The sequence below is a fragment of the Salmo salar genome, chromosome ssa12 (assembly GCF_905237065.1).
Source record: "Salmo salar chromosome ssa12, Ssal_v3.1, whole genome shotgun sequence".
In the NCBI taxonomy this organism is placed as follows: Eukaryota; Metazoa; Chordata; class Actinopteri; order Salmoniformes; family Salmonidae; genus Salmo; species Salmo salar.
The window spans coordinates 90,244,517-90,261,790 of record NC_059453.1 but is presented as its reverse complement, the minus strand read 5'-3'; the positions used below and the strand labels follow the sequence as shown (position 1 = coordinate 90,261,790).

At 43.5% G+C, this 17,274-nt stretch overlaps 2 protein-coding genes across 2 annotated transcripts; both read right to left on the bottom strand.

Moving 5' to 3' along the window:
- Positions 1 to 286: 286 nt before the first annotated feature.
- On the bottom strand, positions 287 to 1,898 carry camk2n1a (calcium/calmodulin dependent protein kinase II inhibitor 1a). Its single transcript, XM_014133958.2, has 2 exons — positions 1,299 to 1,898; positions 287 to 673 (listed from the first exon to the last, which is right to left on the bottom strand). The coding sequence occupies exons 1-2, from the start codon at positions 1,459 to 1,461 to the stop codon at positions 603 to 605; spliced, it is 234 nt and encodes a 77-aa protein (XP_013989433.1). The 5' UTR covers positions 1,462 to 1,898; the 3' UTR covers positions 287 to 602.
- A 5,147-nt stretch (positions 1,899 to 7,045) lies between these two features.
- On the bottom strand, positions 7,046 to 16,905 carry LOC106566114 (trypsin). The gene is made up of 5 exons (XM_014133965.2): positions 16,653 to 16,905; positions 9,287 to 9,446; positions 8,086 to 8,227; positions 7,529 to 7,795; positions 7,046 to 7,271 (listed from the first exon to the last, which is right to left on the bottom strand). The coding sequence occupies exons 1-5, from the start codon at positions 16,708 to 16,710 to the stop codon at positions 7,101 to 7,103; spliced, it is 798 nt and encodes a 265-aa protein (XP_013989440.1). The 5' UTR covers positions 16,711 to 16,905; the 3' UTR covers positions 7,046 to 7,100.
- Between the last annotated feature and the right edge of the window lie 369 nt (positions 16,906 to 17,274).

The window sequence follows — 17,274 nt, the reverse complement described above, 5'->3', positions numbered from 1 at the left end:
TCTCTCTTCATCTCTGTCTCTCTCTCTGTCTCCACCTCTGTCTTCATCTCTCTGTCTCCACCTCTGTCTTCATCTCTCTGTCTGTCTCCATCACTCTCTCTGTCTCCACCTCTGTCTTCATCTCTCTGTCTGTCTCCATCACTCTCTCTGTCTCCACCTCTGTCTTCATCTCTCTGTCTGTCTCCATCACTCTCTCTGTCTCCACCTCTGTCTTCATCTCTCTGTCTGTCTCCATCACTCTCTCTGTCTCCACCTCTGTCTTCATCTCTCTGTCTGTCTCCATCACTCTCTCTGTCTCCACCTCTGTCTTCATCTCTCTGTCTGTCTCCATCACTCTCTCTGTCTCCACCTCTGTCTTCATCTCTCTGTCTGTCTCCATCACTCTCTCTGTCTCCACCTCTGTCTTCATCTCTCTGTCTGTCTCCATCTCGGCTGCTTCCCCATCCTGCCAGTATAAGTCTCAGGAGATCATCATGAGGACTGGGAGAGAGAGGAGATGGGACAGGAAGTGCTTGCTGCCACATGGAGTAAAAGTGCTTATATACAGTGTCTTTGGATCAAATAGAAAATGAGAATCTATGTCCTTCCGGGGGTTGATGTGTTTAAGCCTCTGTCTGTGTTTTCTCTGTCCCGTTTTTTAGCGCCTCGTCAACACCGTTCTCGTCCTCGACAACTGTGGAGAACATGGAAGAGATGAGGAGGAGGAGGGTGGGCACGTTATCACATCTAACAATCTAATATTTCATTGATATGAATGCATGGAACTCATGCACTAGGCTACAGCACTGCACGGAGGTAGAGAGAGCGAGATGGTGTGTGTGTGTGTGTGAGCATGTTTTGGAAGTGTTACATGTGCTACGTTTATTTAATTGGCCATGCACGACACACACACACACACACACACACACACACACACACACACACACACACACACACACACACACAAGAATAAGAGACACATCCAGAAAATATTCTAGAATCCTCTAGAATCCCAGCATGCATGTTGGTTGGAATATTCAGTAGAACAGCAGGACAACAGGCATTTAACAGTGCGAGCACTGCGCATCCAAACGTGTGTTGCAATGCCAACAGAATGGTTCAAACCCATTGATCCATACCATAATCATCAGAATACAGTCATAGAATGCGATAGCCTAGTGTGCGTCACGGAGAGATGCTGAATAGATTGGACTTCCCATTAAATCGCCCATACCATTATTTCCCATCCCATGATCGGATTATGAACATTGAAGACATCCCCATAACACAACTGAAAATGCTTTGATGGTCATAGGTACCTCGTTTGCTTCTGCCTATCTGTCCAAGTTTGGGCGGGCGTTTTCCCCCCTGCGAGCCGCTGAAGAAGTTGTTGGTGTCTTGGAGACGACAGGTGAAGGAAAGGTGTCCCTCGTCATCCTCATTTCCATAATGACTCATTTTGTCTTGTAGTACTTCCGACATGTCCAACTGCGTCTCAATTATCAACCAAGGTGCACAAACGAAAACAAAATGAACCTCCGCTCGACGTCTACGTCCACTATGGTGGCGTTATAACCGCTTATGCACGCTTAAAACGCAGGAGAAAAACAATGTAACGTTAACCAAGGCTACTATCTGGCTGTCCAGTCCTGCTGTCTGTTTACCTCGAAGGCACGTGTCTCGTCTGGTGCGCAACCAAACGCGATTGATCCAAATGGATTTTAAAAAAACACCCAAAAACCGCTCAATTTGTACTTTCGGAAAGCTTCGGCAACATTATTCAGATGTTCCAGTGGGTTCTACTGTGCGTATTGTTCTGTAAACGCGGGCCGCGTGGATACTGCCACCGTTGTACGACCTCTCGCTAGAAGAACGGCTGGAGCGCCGCACGGAAAGTCTGAGGAATAAATGCAAATTGGGGAGCGATGCAAAACACGGATCCCGCGGGCTGAGGGAGGGAGGGAGAGCAGAGAGAGAGAGAGAGAGAGAGAGAGAGAGAGAGAGAGGTAGAGCAGAGCAGGTGGTGCTGCAGACCACAGCCGATCCAGAACGGAGAAGATTCCAGTTTGGACCGACTGACTGACTGACTGACGGATTGATGTTACATCCGCACGCAGTGATCTAGCTGGAATCACAATCAAATTCAATCACATGTATTTATAAAGCCCTTCTTACATCATCTGATATCTCAGTGTCCTGTACAGAAACCCAGCCTGAAACCCCAAACAGCAAGTAATGCAGGTGTAGAAGCACAGTGGCTAGGAAAAACAATGACCCTGGAAAATGATTTAACTGTAGGCTAAATGGTGAATATGGTCACCTGGAAGACAAAATATTGAGCTATACATTATTTATGCATTTTCATCGACGTATTAAATAGGCTAAGTAAGAAAGAGAATGATTCACATTTTGGAAATGTAAATTCAACATTGTCTTTTTAATCCAGAGAATTGTAGGCCTACTGAGATTTTTGGCTGATTTAAAATCGAAAGTTGAGCTGGTGTCCTGTACAGGCCTTGTCACTGTATTTCCCCACTACTGTGTGATGGCCTATATTGATCTATAGTTCTTCCTCCTGTCGTGTTGTGTAGCCTAATGCCTTGTGTTACAGTCGTGTTGTAATGGATGGACCCAGCTAGTAGACAAGCAGCAAGCCTCACCAGAGGATGGCAGTGTTTTCTTATATGATCAGACAGACAGGCAGTCAGATTTATGCCCTGGTTCTGTTTGTCACCCTGAACCATGTACCTCAACTAACCTGGGAACATAAAGCCCCTACAGACTTGTACACACGTACAGTTTGTTCCCATTATACTGTTCTGAATCCCCATATTTACACACACAGGGGCAGGTTGAGTCCACTCTATCCAGAAACCACAGAGACTAAACCACACAACACAATCAAATCCCTGTAGGAAACATTCACCAGGGATGGAAAGAGAGAAGGGGGGGGGCATAGAGCGATACTACTGCTCACTACGGTAAGTCTCTCTCTACTGCTCACTATGGTAAGTCTCTCTGGATAAGAGATATACTACTGCTCACTATGGTAAGTCTCTCTGGATAAGAGATATACTACTGCTCACTACGGTAAGTCTCTCTCTACTGCTCACTATGGTAAGTCTCTCTGGATAAGAGATACTACTGCTCACTATGGTAAGTCTCTCTGGATAAGAGAGATACTACTGCTCACTATGGTAAGTCTCTCTGGATAAGAGAGATACTACTGCTCACTATGGTAAGTCTCTCTGGATAAGAGAGATACTACTGCTCACTATGGTAAGTCTCTCTGGATAAGAGAGATACTACTGCTCACTACGGTAAGTCTCTCTGGATAAGAGAGATACTACTGCTCACTATGGTAAGTCTCTCTGGATAAGAGATACTACTGCTCACTACGGTAAGTCTCTCTGGATAAGAGATACTACTGCTCACTATGGTAAGTCTCTCTGGATAAGAGATACTACTGCTCACTACGGTAAGTCTCTCTGGATAAGAGAGATACTACTGCTCACTATGGTAAGTCTCTCTGGATAAGAGATACTACTGCTCACTATGGTAAGTCTCTCTTGATAAGAGATACTACTGCTCACTATGGTAAGTCTCTCTGGATAAGAGAGATACTACTGCTCACTATGGTAAGTCTCTCTGGATAAGAGAGATACTACTGCTCACTACGGTAAGTCTCTCTGGATAAGAGAGATACTACTGCTCACTATGGTAAGTCTCTCTGGATAAGAGATACTACTGCTCACTACGGTAAGTCTCTCTGGATAAGAGATACTACTGCTCACTATGGTAAGTCTCTCTGGATAAGAGATACTACTGCTCACTACGATAAGTCTCTCTGGATAAGAGAGATACTACTGCTCACTACGGTAAGTCTCTCTGGATAAGAGATACTACTGCTCACTATGGTAAGTCTCTCTGGATAAGAGAGATACTACTGCTCACTATGGTAAGTCTCTCTGGATAAGAGATACTACTGCTCACTATGGTAAGTCTCTCTGGATAAGATATACTACTGCTCACTACGGTAAGTCTCTCTGGATAAGAGATACTACTGCTCACTATGGTAAGTCTCTCTGGATAAGAGATACTACTGCTCACTACGGTAAGTCTCTCTGGATAAGAGAGATACTACTGCTCACTATGGTAAGTCTCTCTGGATAAGAGATACTACTGCTCACTATGGTAAGTCTCTCTGGATAAGAGATACTACTGCTCACTATGGTAAGTCTCTCTGGATAAGAGAGATACTACTGCTCACTATGGTAAGTCTCTCTGGATAAGAGAGATACTACTGCTCACTACGGTAAGTCTCTCTGGATAAGAGAGATACTACTGCTCACTATGGTAAGTCTCTCTGGATAAGAGATACTACTGCTCACTACGGTAAGTCTCTCTGGATAAGAGATACTACTGCTCACTATGGTAAGTCTCTCTGGATAAGAGATACTACTGCTCACTACGGTAAGTCTCTCTGGATAAGAGAGATACTACTGCTCACTATGGTAAGTCTCTCTGGATAAGAGATACTACTGCTCACTACGGTAAGTCTCTCTGGATAAGAGATACTACTGCTCACTATGGTAAGTCTCTCTGGATAAGAGAGATACTACTGCTCACTATGGTAAGTCTCTCTGGATAAGAGATACTACTGCTCACTACGGTAAGTCTCTCTGGATAAGAGATACTACTGCTCACTATGGTAAGTCTCTCTGGATAAGAGATACTACTGCTCACTACGGTAAGTCTCTCTGGATAAGAGAGATACTACTGCTCACTACGGTAAGTCTCTCTGGATAAGAGAGATACTACTGCTCACTATGGTAAGTCTCTCTGGATAAGAGATACTACTGCTCACTACGGTAAGTCTCTCTGGATAAGAGATACTACTGCTCACTATGGTAAGTCTCTCTGGATAAGAGAGATACTACTGCTCACTATGGTAAGTCTCTCTGGATAAGAGATACTACTGCTCACTACGGTAAGTCTCTCTGGATAAGAGATACTACTGCTCACTATGGTAAGTCTCTCTGCTCGTTTTACAGGCGGTGTGGAGTGAGAGAGAGGTGATGAAAACAACAGGTCTGGTAGCGGGGCCAACTTCAATATGCCGTCAACTGTTCCTGGTCCAACCCTGTCTCACCCCGTCTCACCCAGTCTCACCCTGTCTCACCCTGTCACACCCTGTCACACCCTGTCTCACCCTGTCACACCCTGTCACACCCTGTCTCACCCCATCTCACCCTGTCTCACCCTGTCTCACCCTGTCTCACCCTGTCACACCCTATCTCACCCCATCTCACCCCATCTCACCCCGTCTCACCCTGTCTCACCCTGTCACACCCCGTCTCACACCGTCTCACACCGTCTCACCCCGTCTCACCCCGTCTCACCCAGTCACACCCCATCTCACCCAGTCACACCCCGTCTCACACCGTCTCACCCCGTCACACCCTGTCCTACCCTGTCTCACCCTGTCACACCCTGTCTCACACAGTCACACCCTGTCTCACCCTGTCTCACAGTCACACCCTGTCTCACCCTGTCTCACCCTGTCACACCCAGTCTCACCCTGTCACACCCAGTCTCACCCTGTCTCACACAGTCACACCCTGTCTCACACAGTCACACCCTGTCACACCCTGTCTCACCCTGTCACACCCTGTCTCACCCTCTCACACCCTCTCACCCTGTCACACCCAGTCTCACCCTGTCACACCCTGTCACACCCTGTCACACCCTGTCTTACCCTGTCTCACCCAGTCTCACCCTGTCACACCCAGTCTCACCCAGTCTCACCCAGTCTCACCCAGTCCCCCAGGACCCGTGGGAGTCAAAGGAGAGCCCTGAAGTTAGAGACATGTATCTGACGTGTGTTTTATAGCCTTCTGTATAGAGACATTATCTAAGGGTAATGCACAGTATTAACGTATAGAGACATTATCTAAGGGTAATGCACAGCATTAACGTATAGAGACATTATCTAAGGGTAATGCACAGTATTAACGTATAGCAACATTATCTAAGGGTAATGCACAGTATTAACGTATAGAGACATTATCTAAGGGTAATGCACAGTATTAACGTATAGCAACATTATCTAAGGGTAATGCACAGTATTAACGTATAGAGACATTATCTAAGGGTAATGCACAGTATTAACGTATAGAGACATTATCTAAGGGTAATGCACAGCATTAGCGTATCAGTGGATTATTAATGTGTTATAATAGTTAGTGCAGCCCTGCATGTGTTATTACTCATCAATGCAATCAGAGGGATAGAAATGAAGAACTGTAAAGCAAAATCCAACGTGTTTTAAAATCTGGCCATTTATTCGTATAAAATGATGAGGACGTACGTGTCAGTAAATTCATAATTACAAATTATAAATCCATAAAGTGCTGTTTAACCCAAATGGTGGCATCTATTCATGAATAGAGACTGCTGGCATCTACAGAAACACAGGCACTCCTTTCTCAAGTAGTTTAATCACAACCTCATTTAAGTAGTTATGATTGTACAAGGACTTGTGTAGCGTCTTTAATACCATCAACACCTTCTATAATAGCCATTATACACTCTGTCAATCATTGTTACTGGATAACGTTTTGTCATTTTATACTCTTTCTCCCCCTCTCTACCTCTCTCTCCCTCTCTACCTCTCTCTCTCTCCCCCTCTCTACCTCTCTCCCCCTCTCAACCTCTGTCTCCCCCTCTCTACCTCTGTCTCCCCCTCTCTACCTCTCTCTCTCCCCCTCTCTACCTCTCTACCTCTCCCCTCTCACTCTCTCCCCCTCTCTCTCCCTCCCCCTCTTTCGCTTTCTCTTTCTCCCCATCTCTATCTCTCTCTCTCCCTCTCTCTCCCGCTCTCTCCCCCTTTCTCCCGCTCTCTCTCCCTCTTTCGCTCTCTCTCCCTTCTCTACCTCTCTCTCTCTCCCTCTCTCTACCCCTCTCTCTCTCCCCCTCTCTCTCTCTCTCCCCACCTTTACCTCTCTCTCACTCCCGCTCTCACGCTCTCTCACTCCCGCTCTCTCCCTCTCCCTCTCTCCCTCTCTCTCTCCCCCTCTCTCCCTCTCTCCCCCTCTCTCTCCCTCCCCCTCTACCTCTCTTTAATACTTCAGACAGCGTGTGTAGGAGCTATAGATGGTTCTGTCGACCCACCGCCGGAACTTGGACACCGCTGTGTAAACGCCCGGAAACTTGGCATCTCCGCAGCCGTTTCCCCATGATACCACACCGTAGACACGCCCCTCGCACACCAGCGGCCCGCCGGAATCTCCCTGGAAACCACAAGGTACACCAAATCCTCACTCAGTTTCCATGACAACGTGTCTCTTTTTCTGAGGCCACCAATGGTAGGTAACTATCATGAGAAGAGAGGAAATTTGGAATTAAAATGTGATTGTGTTGTGTAACTATAGATTAAGGTAATAGGTTCTCGAACGCACCCTTAACTATCCTATACAGCTAGTGGGAACTGACAGGCCAATAGGGCGTGTTGGAAAACTCAACCTGTTACATCTATCAGGTCCAGTACCTTGCACGCGTCCTTGCCCCCAGCATTGTATCCGGCACAGATCATGTTGGAGGTGATGTTCCCGTTGAACGACTCGCTGCTGTTGCACCTAGCCGATGACACGATGGGCAGCTTGACAGTCCGCAGGGTGGAGGGGATCTGACCCCCTCCCAGAGAGGTGTACCCCCACCCTGACACACGACACACCCGCCCCGCCATAACCCCCGTACCCTGCCGAGGGAGGGGCGCCAGGGACACATAGCTACCCATCACCATGGGAACCCTCAGCTGCAAAGGGTGGAAGAAAAGAGATAGAGGGGGGAGTTGAATTGAGTTGAGCTGAGTTGACTGAGCTGAGTTGAACTGAGTTGAATTGAACTGAACTGAATTGAACTGAAATACATCTACTTACTAAGTTATTACAAGGTAATTACAAATGTAATACACAGCTAGTTACTCTAATAGAAGGCCTATCACTTGGCCAAACATCCTAAAACGGCTGTATCCAGTGATGTTATAAGAAACATGAATATGAAAGGTAGGTAAATATGTATATTGTCTATGGTTGTATCCTGTACCTTGATGAGCATGATGTCAGCATTGTTGGTGGTCTTGTTGTACAGAGGATGGGGGATGATTCTGTGGGGTTTGGAATACTGCTCCGTTCCCTCAAACATACTCAGAGAGTAGTCCCCTGCTACGATCATCATCTGCTCTGTCCTGGGAGGACAGGCGAGAGAGACATCAGAGACACATTCAAATGCATTGTTTACATTATCGGAGTATTGCCATCTGCTCTGTCCTTAGAAGGTGGAGTGCAATTTGAGCTGTGTTCAACTTGGCAAACACGGACTAACGTTATTTAAAATACATTTCCCCTTCTTCTTTATGCAAAAACTAATAAAGGAAAAGACTGATTCAAAAGACTGATTCAATCTGATTCAACGTCCCAAAAGTTTCCTTTGCGCTGACTGCACTGAAGTGGGTGTATGAGTGGGTACAATGCTTCTCTGTGTGAAACAGGAACAATGTGACTGTTATCCTTTCTGAACTTACAACGTCTGACACGTTGACACCTTGTCGTGTAACGCTGCGATGACAAACATGCCAAGGTTGCCCTGCTGAGCTGAGCCCACAGTCTCTCTTATCGTCCTCACTGTCTGTCTGACCTCCCAGTCCCAGGACTCACTGAGGCTGCTAACAACCGACAATCAGAGCTCATGTCTGATTCTCACAACAACAACACATGAAAATAATCACAGGTAAATGTGAAAACATTAAAAAAATAATCACAGGTAAATGTGAAAACATTAAAAAATAATCACAGGTAAATGTGAAAACATGAAAAAATAATCACAGGTAAATGTGAAAACATTAAAAAATAATCACAGGTAAATGTGAAAACATTAAAAAATAATCACAGGTAAATGTGAAAACATTAAAAAATAATCACAGGTAAATGTGAAAACATAAAAATAAAAAATATTAAAACGTGGTTATTGGACATGTGTGAAACAAATCATATGAAATTCTAGTATTTTTTATATACATTTTCATGAGTGTGACGTGTTTTTTAAAAAGTTTTTAACATGTGAGAGAGACCTTTTTTTTGGAATGGGTGGCCAGTAATACACAGTTATATATAATTATTGTGTTTTTTTTGTTCTGCTTGACTTTTTCAAGCAAGAAAAACAGCCTCAGTGAGTCCTATGGATACAGTGTTTGGGAGTCATGCTAACTTCTCCTCAGTGTTATAAAGCAGTATATTGACTGACTCACCCTATGTTACAGTGAGCGGCTGTAAGCACCCAGTACTTGTGCACTAGCGATCCGCCACAGAAGTGCTGTCCCTTGGTGGTCTGTAAGGATACAATGTATTTGATGGAATTGGGGGCTGGAGCGTAACCTCCAACTATACGACCCTGTATGATCTCCTGACCTGCAGGAAGACATGGAAACAACATGTATCGTATTACACCGTCTGGGATGCGTTATAATATACAACATATTAAGAACACCTTCCTCATATTGAGTCAGATCCTGAACCATGGAAACAGAAACAGTTACATTATATTGTATGACAGGTAGAAACCTGATTATAGTGTTATAGAACAGACAGGTAGAAACCTGATTATAGTGTTGTAGAACAGACAGGTAGAAACCTGATTATAGTGTTGTAGGACAGACAGGTAGAAACCTGATTATAGTGTTGTAGAACAGACAGGTAGAAACCTGATTATAGTGTTGTAGAACAGACAGGTAGAAACCTGATTATAGTGTTGTAGGACAGACAGGTAGAAACCTGATTATAGTGTTGTAGAACAGACAGGTAGAAACCTGATTATAGTGTTGTAGGACAGACAGGTAGAAACCTGATTATAGTGTTGTAGGACAGACAGGTAGAAACCTGATTATTGTGTTGTAGAACAGACAGGTAGAAACCTGATTATAGTGTTGTAGGACAGACAGGTAGAAACCTGATTATAGTGTTGTAGGACAGACAGGTAGAAACCTGATTATAGTGTTGTAGAACAGACAGGTAGAAACCTGATTATAGTGTTGTAGGACAGACAGGTAGAAACCTGATTATAGTGTTGTAGAACAGACAGGTAGAAACCTGATTATAGTGTTGTAGGACAGACAGGTAGAAACCTGATTATAGTGTTGTAGGACAGACAGGTAGAAACCTGATTATAGTGTTGTAGGACAGACAGGTAGAAACCTGATTATAGTGTTATAGAACAGACAGGTAGAAACCTGATTATAGTGTTGTAGAACAGACAGGTAGAAACCTGATTATAGTGTTGTAGGACAGACAGGTAGAAACCTGATTATTGTGTTGTAGAACAGACAGGTAGAAACCTGATTATAGTGTTGTAGAACAGACAGGTAGAAACCTGATTATAGTGTTGTAGAACAGACAGGTAGAAACCTGATTATAGTGTTGTAGGACAGACAGGTAGAAACCTGATTATAGTGTTGTAGAACAGACAGGTAGAAACCTGATTATAGTGTTGTAGAACAGACAGGTAGAAACCTGATTATAGTGTTGTAGGACAGACAGGTAGAAACCTGATTATAGTGTTGTAGGACAGACAGGTAGAAACCTGATTATAGTGTTGTAGGACAGACAGGTAGAAACCTGATTATAGTGTTGTAGAACAGACAGGTAGAAACCTGATTATAGTGTTGTAGGACAGACAGGTAGAAACCTGATTATAGTGTTGTAGAACAGACAGGTAGAAACCTGATTATAGTGTTGTAGAACAGACAGGTAGAAACCTGATTATAGTGTTGTAGGACAGACAGGTAGAAACCTGATTATAGTGTTGTAGGACAGACAGGTAGAAACCTGATTATAGTGTTGTAGGACAGACAGGTAGAAACCTGATTATAGTGTTGTAGAACAGACAGGTAGAAACCTGATTATAGTGTTGTAGAACAGACAGGTAGAAACCTGATTATAGTGTTGTAGAACAGACAGGTAGAAACCTGATTATAGTGTTATAGAACAGACAGGTAGAAACCTGATTATAGTGTTGTAGGACAGACAGGTAGAAACCTGATTATAGTGTTGTAGGACAGACAGGTAGAAACCTGATTATAGTGTTGTAGAACAGACAGGTAGAAACCTGATTATAGTGTTGTAGAACAGACAGGTAGAAACCTGATTATAGTGTTGTAGGACAGACAGGTAGAAACCTGATTATAGTGTTATAGAACAGACAGGTAGAAACCTGATTATAGTGTTGTAGAACAGACAGGTAGAAACCTGATTATAGTGTTGTAGGGCAGACAGGTAGAAACCTGATTATAGTGTTGTAGGACAGACAGGTAGAAACCTGATTATAGTGTTGTAGAACAGACAGGTAGAAACCTGATTATAGTGTTGTAGGACAGACAGGTAGAAACCTGATTATAGTGTTGTAGAAAAGACAGGTAGAAACCTGATTATTGTGTTGTAGAACAGACAGGTAGAAACCTGATTATAGTGTTGTAGGACAGACAGGTAGAAACCTGATTATAGTGTTGTAGGACAGACAGGTAGAAACCTGATTATTGTGTTGTAGAACAGACAGGTAGAAACCTGATTATAGTGTTGTAGAACAGACAGGTAGAAACCTGATTATAGTGTTGTAGAACAGACAGGTAGAAACCTGATTATAGTGTTGTAGGACAGACAGGTAGAAACCTGATTATAGTGTTGTAGAACAGACAGGTAGAAACCTGATTATAGTGTTGTAGGACAGACAGGTAGAAACCTGATTATAGTGTTGTAGAACAGACAGGTAGAAACCTGATTATAGTGTTGTAGGACAGACAGGTAGAAACCTGATTATAGTGTTGTAGAACAGACAGGTAGAAACCTGATTATAGTGTTGTAGGACAGACAGGTAGAAACCTGATTATAGTGTTGTAGAACAGACAGGTAGAAACCTGATTATAGTGTTGTAGAACAGACAGGTAGAAACCTGATTATAGTGTTGTAGAACAGACAGGTAGAAACCTGATTATAGTGTTGTAGAACAGACAGGTAGAAACCTGATTATAGTGTTGTAGGACAGACAGGTAGAAACCTGATTATAGTGTTGTAGAACAGACAGGTAGAAACCTGATTATTGTGTTGTAGAACAGACAGGTAGAAACCTGATTATAGTGTTGTAGGACAGACAGGTAGAAACCTGATTATAGTGTTGTAGGACAGACAGGTAGAAACCTGATTATAGTGTTGTAGGACAGACAGGTAGAAACCTGATTATAGTGTTGTAGAACAGACAGGTAGAAACCTGATTATAGTGTTGTAGAACAGACAGGTAGAAACCTGATTATAGTGTTGTAGAACAGACAGGTAGAAACCTGATTATAGTGTTATAGAACAGACAGGTAGAAACCTGATTATAGTGTTGTAGGACAGACAGGTAGAAACCTGATTATAGTGTTGTAGGACAGACAGGTAGAAACCTGATTATAGTGTTGTAGAACAGACAGGTAGAAACCTGATTATAGTGTTGTAGAACAGACAGGTAGAAACCTGATTATAGTGTTGTAGGACAGACAGGTAGAAACCTGATTATAGTGTTATAGAACAGACAGGTAGAAACCTGATTATAGTGTTGTAGAACAGACAGGTAGAAACCTGATTATAGTGTTGTAGGGCAGACAGGTAGAAACCTGATTATAGTGTTGTAGGACAGACAGGTAGAAACCTGATTATTGTGTTGTAGAACAGACAGGTAGAAACCTGATTATAGTGTTGTAGGACAGACAGGTAGAAACCTGATTATAGTGTTGTAGGACAGACAGGTAGAAACCTGATTATTGTGTTGTAGAACAGACAGGTAGAAACCTGATTATAGTGTTGTAGAACAGACAGGTAGAAACCTGATTATAGTGTTGTAGAACAGACAGGTAGAAACCTGATTATAGTGTTGTAGGACAGACAGGTAGAAACCTGATTATAGTGTTGTAGAACAGACAGGTAGAAACCTGATTATAGTGTTGTAGGACAGACAGGTAGAAACCTGATTATAGTGTTGTAGAACAGACAGGTAGAAACCTGATTATAGTGTTGTAGGACAGACAGGTAGAAACCTGATTATAGTGTTGTAGAACAGACAGGTAGAAACCTGATTATAGTGTTGTAGGACAGACAGGTAGAAACCTGATTATAGTGTTGTAGAACAGACAGGTAGAAACCTGATTATAGTGTTGTAGAACAGACAGGTAGAAACCTGATTATAGTGTTGTAGAACAGACAGGTAGAAACCTGATTATAGTGTTGTAGAACAGACAGGTAGAAACCTGATTATAGTGTTGTAGGACAGACAGGTAGAAACCTGATTATAGTGTTGTAGAACAGACAGGTAGAAACCTGATTATTGTGTTGTAGAACAGACAGGTAGAAACCTGATTATAGTGTTGTAGAACAGACAGGTAGAAACCTGATTATAGTGTTGTAGGACAGACAGGTAGAAACCTGATTATAGTGTTGTAGGACAGACAGGTAGAAACCTGATTATAGTGTTGTAGGACAGACAGGTAGAAACCTGATTATAGTGTTGTAGGACAGACAGGTAGAAACCTGATTATAGAGTTGTAGAACAGACAGGTAGAAACCTGATTATAGTGTTGTAGAACAGACAGGTGGAAACCTGATTATAGTGTTGTAGGACAGACAGGTAGAAACCTGATTATAGTGTTGTAGAACAGACAGGTAGAAACCTGATTATAGTGTTGTAGAACAGACAGGTGGAAACCTGATTATAGTGTTGTAGGACAGACAGGTAGAAACCTGATTATAGTGTTGTAGGACAGACAGGTAGAAACCTGATTATAGTGTTGTAGAACAGACAGGTAGAAACCTGATTATAGTGTTGTAGAACAGACAGGTAGAAACCTGATTATAGTGTTGTAGAACAGACAGGTAGAAACCTGATTATAGTGTTGTAGGACAGACAGGTAGAAACCTGATTATAGTGTTGTAGGACAGACAGGTAGAAACCTGATTATAGTGTTGTAGGACAGACAGGTAGAAACCTGATTATAGTGTTGTAGGACAGACAGGTAGAAACCTGATTATAGTGTTGTAGGACAGACAGGTAGAAACCTGATTATAGTGTTGTAGAACAGACAGGTAGAAACCTGATTATAGTGTTGTAGGACAGACAGGTGGAAACCTGATTATAGTGTTGTAGGACAGACAGGTAGAAACCTGATTATAGTGTTGTAGGACAGACAGGTGGAAACCTGATTATAGTGTTGTAGGACAGACAGGTGGAAACCTGTTGGAAAAATCCAGAAAAAAAAAACCTGGAAAGGTCTAGAAATAGTGTACAATATAATACAGTACATAACATGCAGAAGGTGGAATAATACTATTCCCATAACATTGGATCTTTCACCCCTCTTAGACCCAGTAGGGAATAGAGGCTCCTTTCACCCCTCTTAGACCCAGTAGGGAATAGAGGCTCCTTTCACCCCTCTTAGACCCAGTAGGGAATAGAGGCTCCTTTCACCCCTCTTAGACCCAGTAGGGAATAGAGGCTCCTTTCACCCCTCTTAGACCCAGTAGGGAATAGAGGCTCCTTTCACCCCTCTTAGACCCAGTAGGGAATAGAGGCAAAACTAACTCACTCTGCTGAGAATTACAGAATAGAGGCTCCTTTCACCCTCTAGATAAAAAAGTCCCGATACAAAAACATGATTAATTTGAATTAATCATCATTTAAATTCCGAAGTATTCATTACAAATGACCAATAAACTTTGAATCAGTGTTGGTTCCTTGGTTTCGGCACAAAAATCGACCAGTGCTGTAAATGTTTTTCTACTGGTTAATCTTAAACAGGGCAATAAATCACAAACATTTTAGGACAAAAAAAGGACGTAAAGAACACAAAGGGCTAAGTACTTCTCCTTTTCATGTCCAGTGAACTCACCAGGCTCAGCTAGCAGCCATTAACGTTGCTCGTTCTGTGACCTCCGACTCCAGAGCCGAATAAAGGATTCCCTATCTGACCTGACCTTCTACCTGTGTCCTCTAGTGTCTCCTCTAGGATGCATCCCAAATGGTATCCTATTCCCTACATAATGCACTACTTTTGACCAGATCCCTATGGGCCCTATGGGCCTTGGTCGAAAGTAGTGCACTATATAGGGAATATGGTGCTGTTTGAGACACATCCATCCTCATAGTGTTTCCTCTCTCTTCGATCTCACAGGGCTGTGTAACACCAGAGAGAGCTTGCCTTCACAGGGCTGTGTAACACCAGAGAGAGCTTGCCTTCACAGGGCTGTGTAACACCAGAGAGAGCTTGCCTTCACAGGGCTGTGTAACACCAGAGAGAGCTTGCCTTCACAGGGCTGTGTAACACCAGAGAGAGCTTGCCTTCACAGGGCTGTGTAACACCAGAGAGAGCTTGCCTTCACAGGGCTGTGTAACACCAGAGAGAGCTTGCCTTCACAGGGCTGTGTAACACCAGAGAGTGCTTGCCTTCACAGGGCTGTGTAACACCAGAGAGAGCTTGTCTTCACAGGGCTGTGTAACACCAGAGAGAGCTTGCCTTCACAGGGCTGTGTAACACCAGAGAGAGCTTGTCTTCACAGGGCTGTGTAACACCAGAGAGAGCTTGCCTTCACAGGGCTGTGTAACACCAGAGAGTGCTTGTCTTCACAGGGCTGTGTAACACCAGAGAGAGCTTGCCTTCACAGGGCTGTGTAACACCAGAGAGTGCTTGCCTTCACAGGGCTGTGTAACACCAGAGAGAGCTTGCCTTCACAGGGCTGTGTAACACCAGAGAGAGCTTGTCTTCACAGGGCTGTGTAACACCAGAGAGAGCTTGCCTTCACAGGGCTGTGTAACACCAGAGAGAGCTTGTCTTCACAGGGCTGTGTAACACCAGAGAGAGCTTGCCTTCACAGGGCTGTGTAACACCAGAGAGTGCTTGCCTTCACAGGGCTGTGTAACACCAGAGAGAGCTTGCCTTCACAGGGCTGTGTAACACCAGAGAGAGCTTGTCTTCACAGGGCTGTGTAACACCAGAGAGAGCTTGCCTTCACAGGGTTATGCAACACTCAACTACACTCACTTTCCTGTGGTCAGGATAGAAGAGAGAGGAAAAATCACTGTCATTGTTACTGTTGGTAATACTGTATAGCTCGGTTTCTACCTAGTTCTGGACAACAAGGCATGCTAAATAGAGAATCTCCTTTGGGCATGTTTTTTAGTCCAGAACAAGGCTTAATCTGTGTTCAAGAAACCTGGCCTGTGAGTTCATCCCAGTAGGACAGATTATAAATTCTGTTGTCAACAGAAAATCTAATCTAAATTCTGTTCTATTCAACATCAAAGGATCGTGACACCAATATAATACCTTTATAACAAGTTACAACATATGTCTAGACCCTGAGCATTATGTGTACTGCTGAGTAAACAGGTTTCTACTTTAGGAGGCAGTCAGCATGCAAAGACAAGCAATACAACACAATGCTAAACATGCATTGTTTTATCGTGCATATTATTGAAAGCAATTCATATATAAACACACAAATCATCAGCATATCTCCGCACTCTGGGTCACATAAAAACCTGAATAAATGATAATGAAGTATTCACCACATGAACTAGGAGGAAAATGTTATACTTACAACTGACTGCCAAGAGCTCCAAAAGCGCATAGCACAGACGGACTACTAGCAGGTTCATGATGAGAGGAGAGAGTGGAGTGCAGGCTGAGCAGTGTGATGCAATGCCGGACAGGAATAAGACTTCTATATCCTCCCTGATTCCTATAACAGGAAGAAGGACATCTCACCAGACAGTGATGAGCAGAGATCCTCAGATTTCTGAAAGTTCCGATTTCAGTCATCATGGCCCACTGTCCAGATACAACGATATATGATGGAGAGAGAGAGAGAGAGAGACAGAGAGAGAGAGAGAGAGAGAGAGAGAGAGAGAGAGAGAGAGACAGAGAGAGAGAGAGAGAGAGAGAGAGAGAGAGAGAGAGAGAGAGAGAGAGAGAGAGAGACAGAGAGAGAGAGAGAGAGAGAGAGAAAGGAAGAGCAACAAAGTGCACCTTTATAAACTGTCCCCCTTCTCTGACCCCCTGACTCTCCACAGGGGCCCTTACAGTACATTACACTGTCTCCATAGTAACATATCTCATGTCCTGTGTCATCAGCAGGAGGTTCACACAGATTTTCCTCCTGTGGAAGTTCTCAATGGACCTCTGTGTGAGAGTGTGTGTGTGTGTGTGTGTGTGTGTGTGTG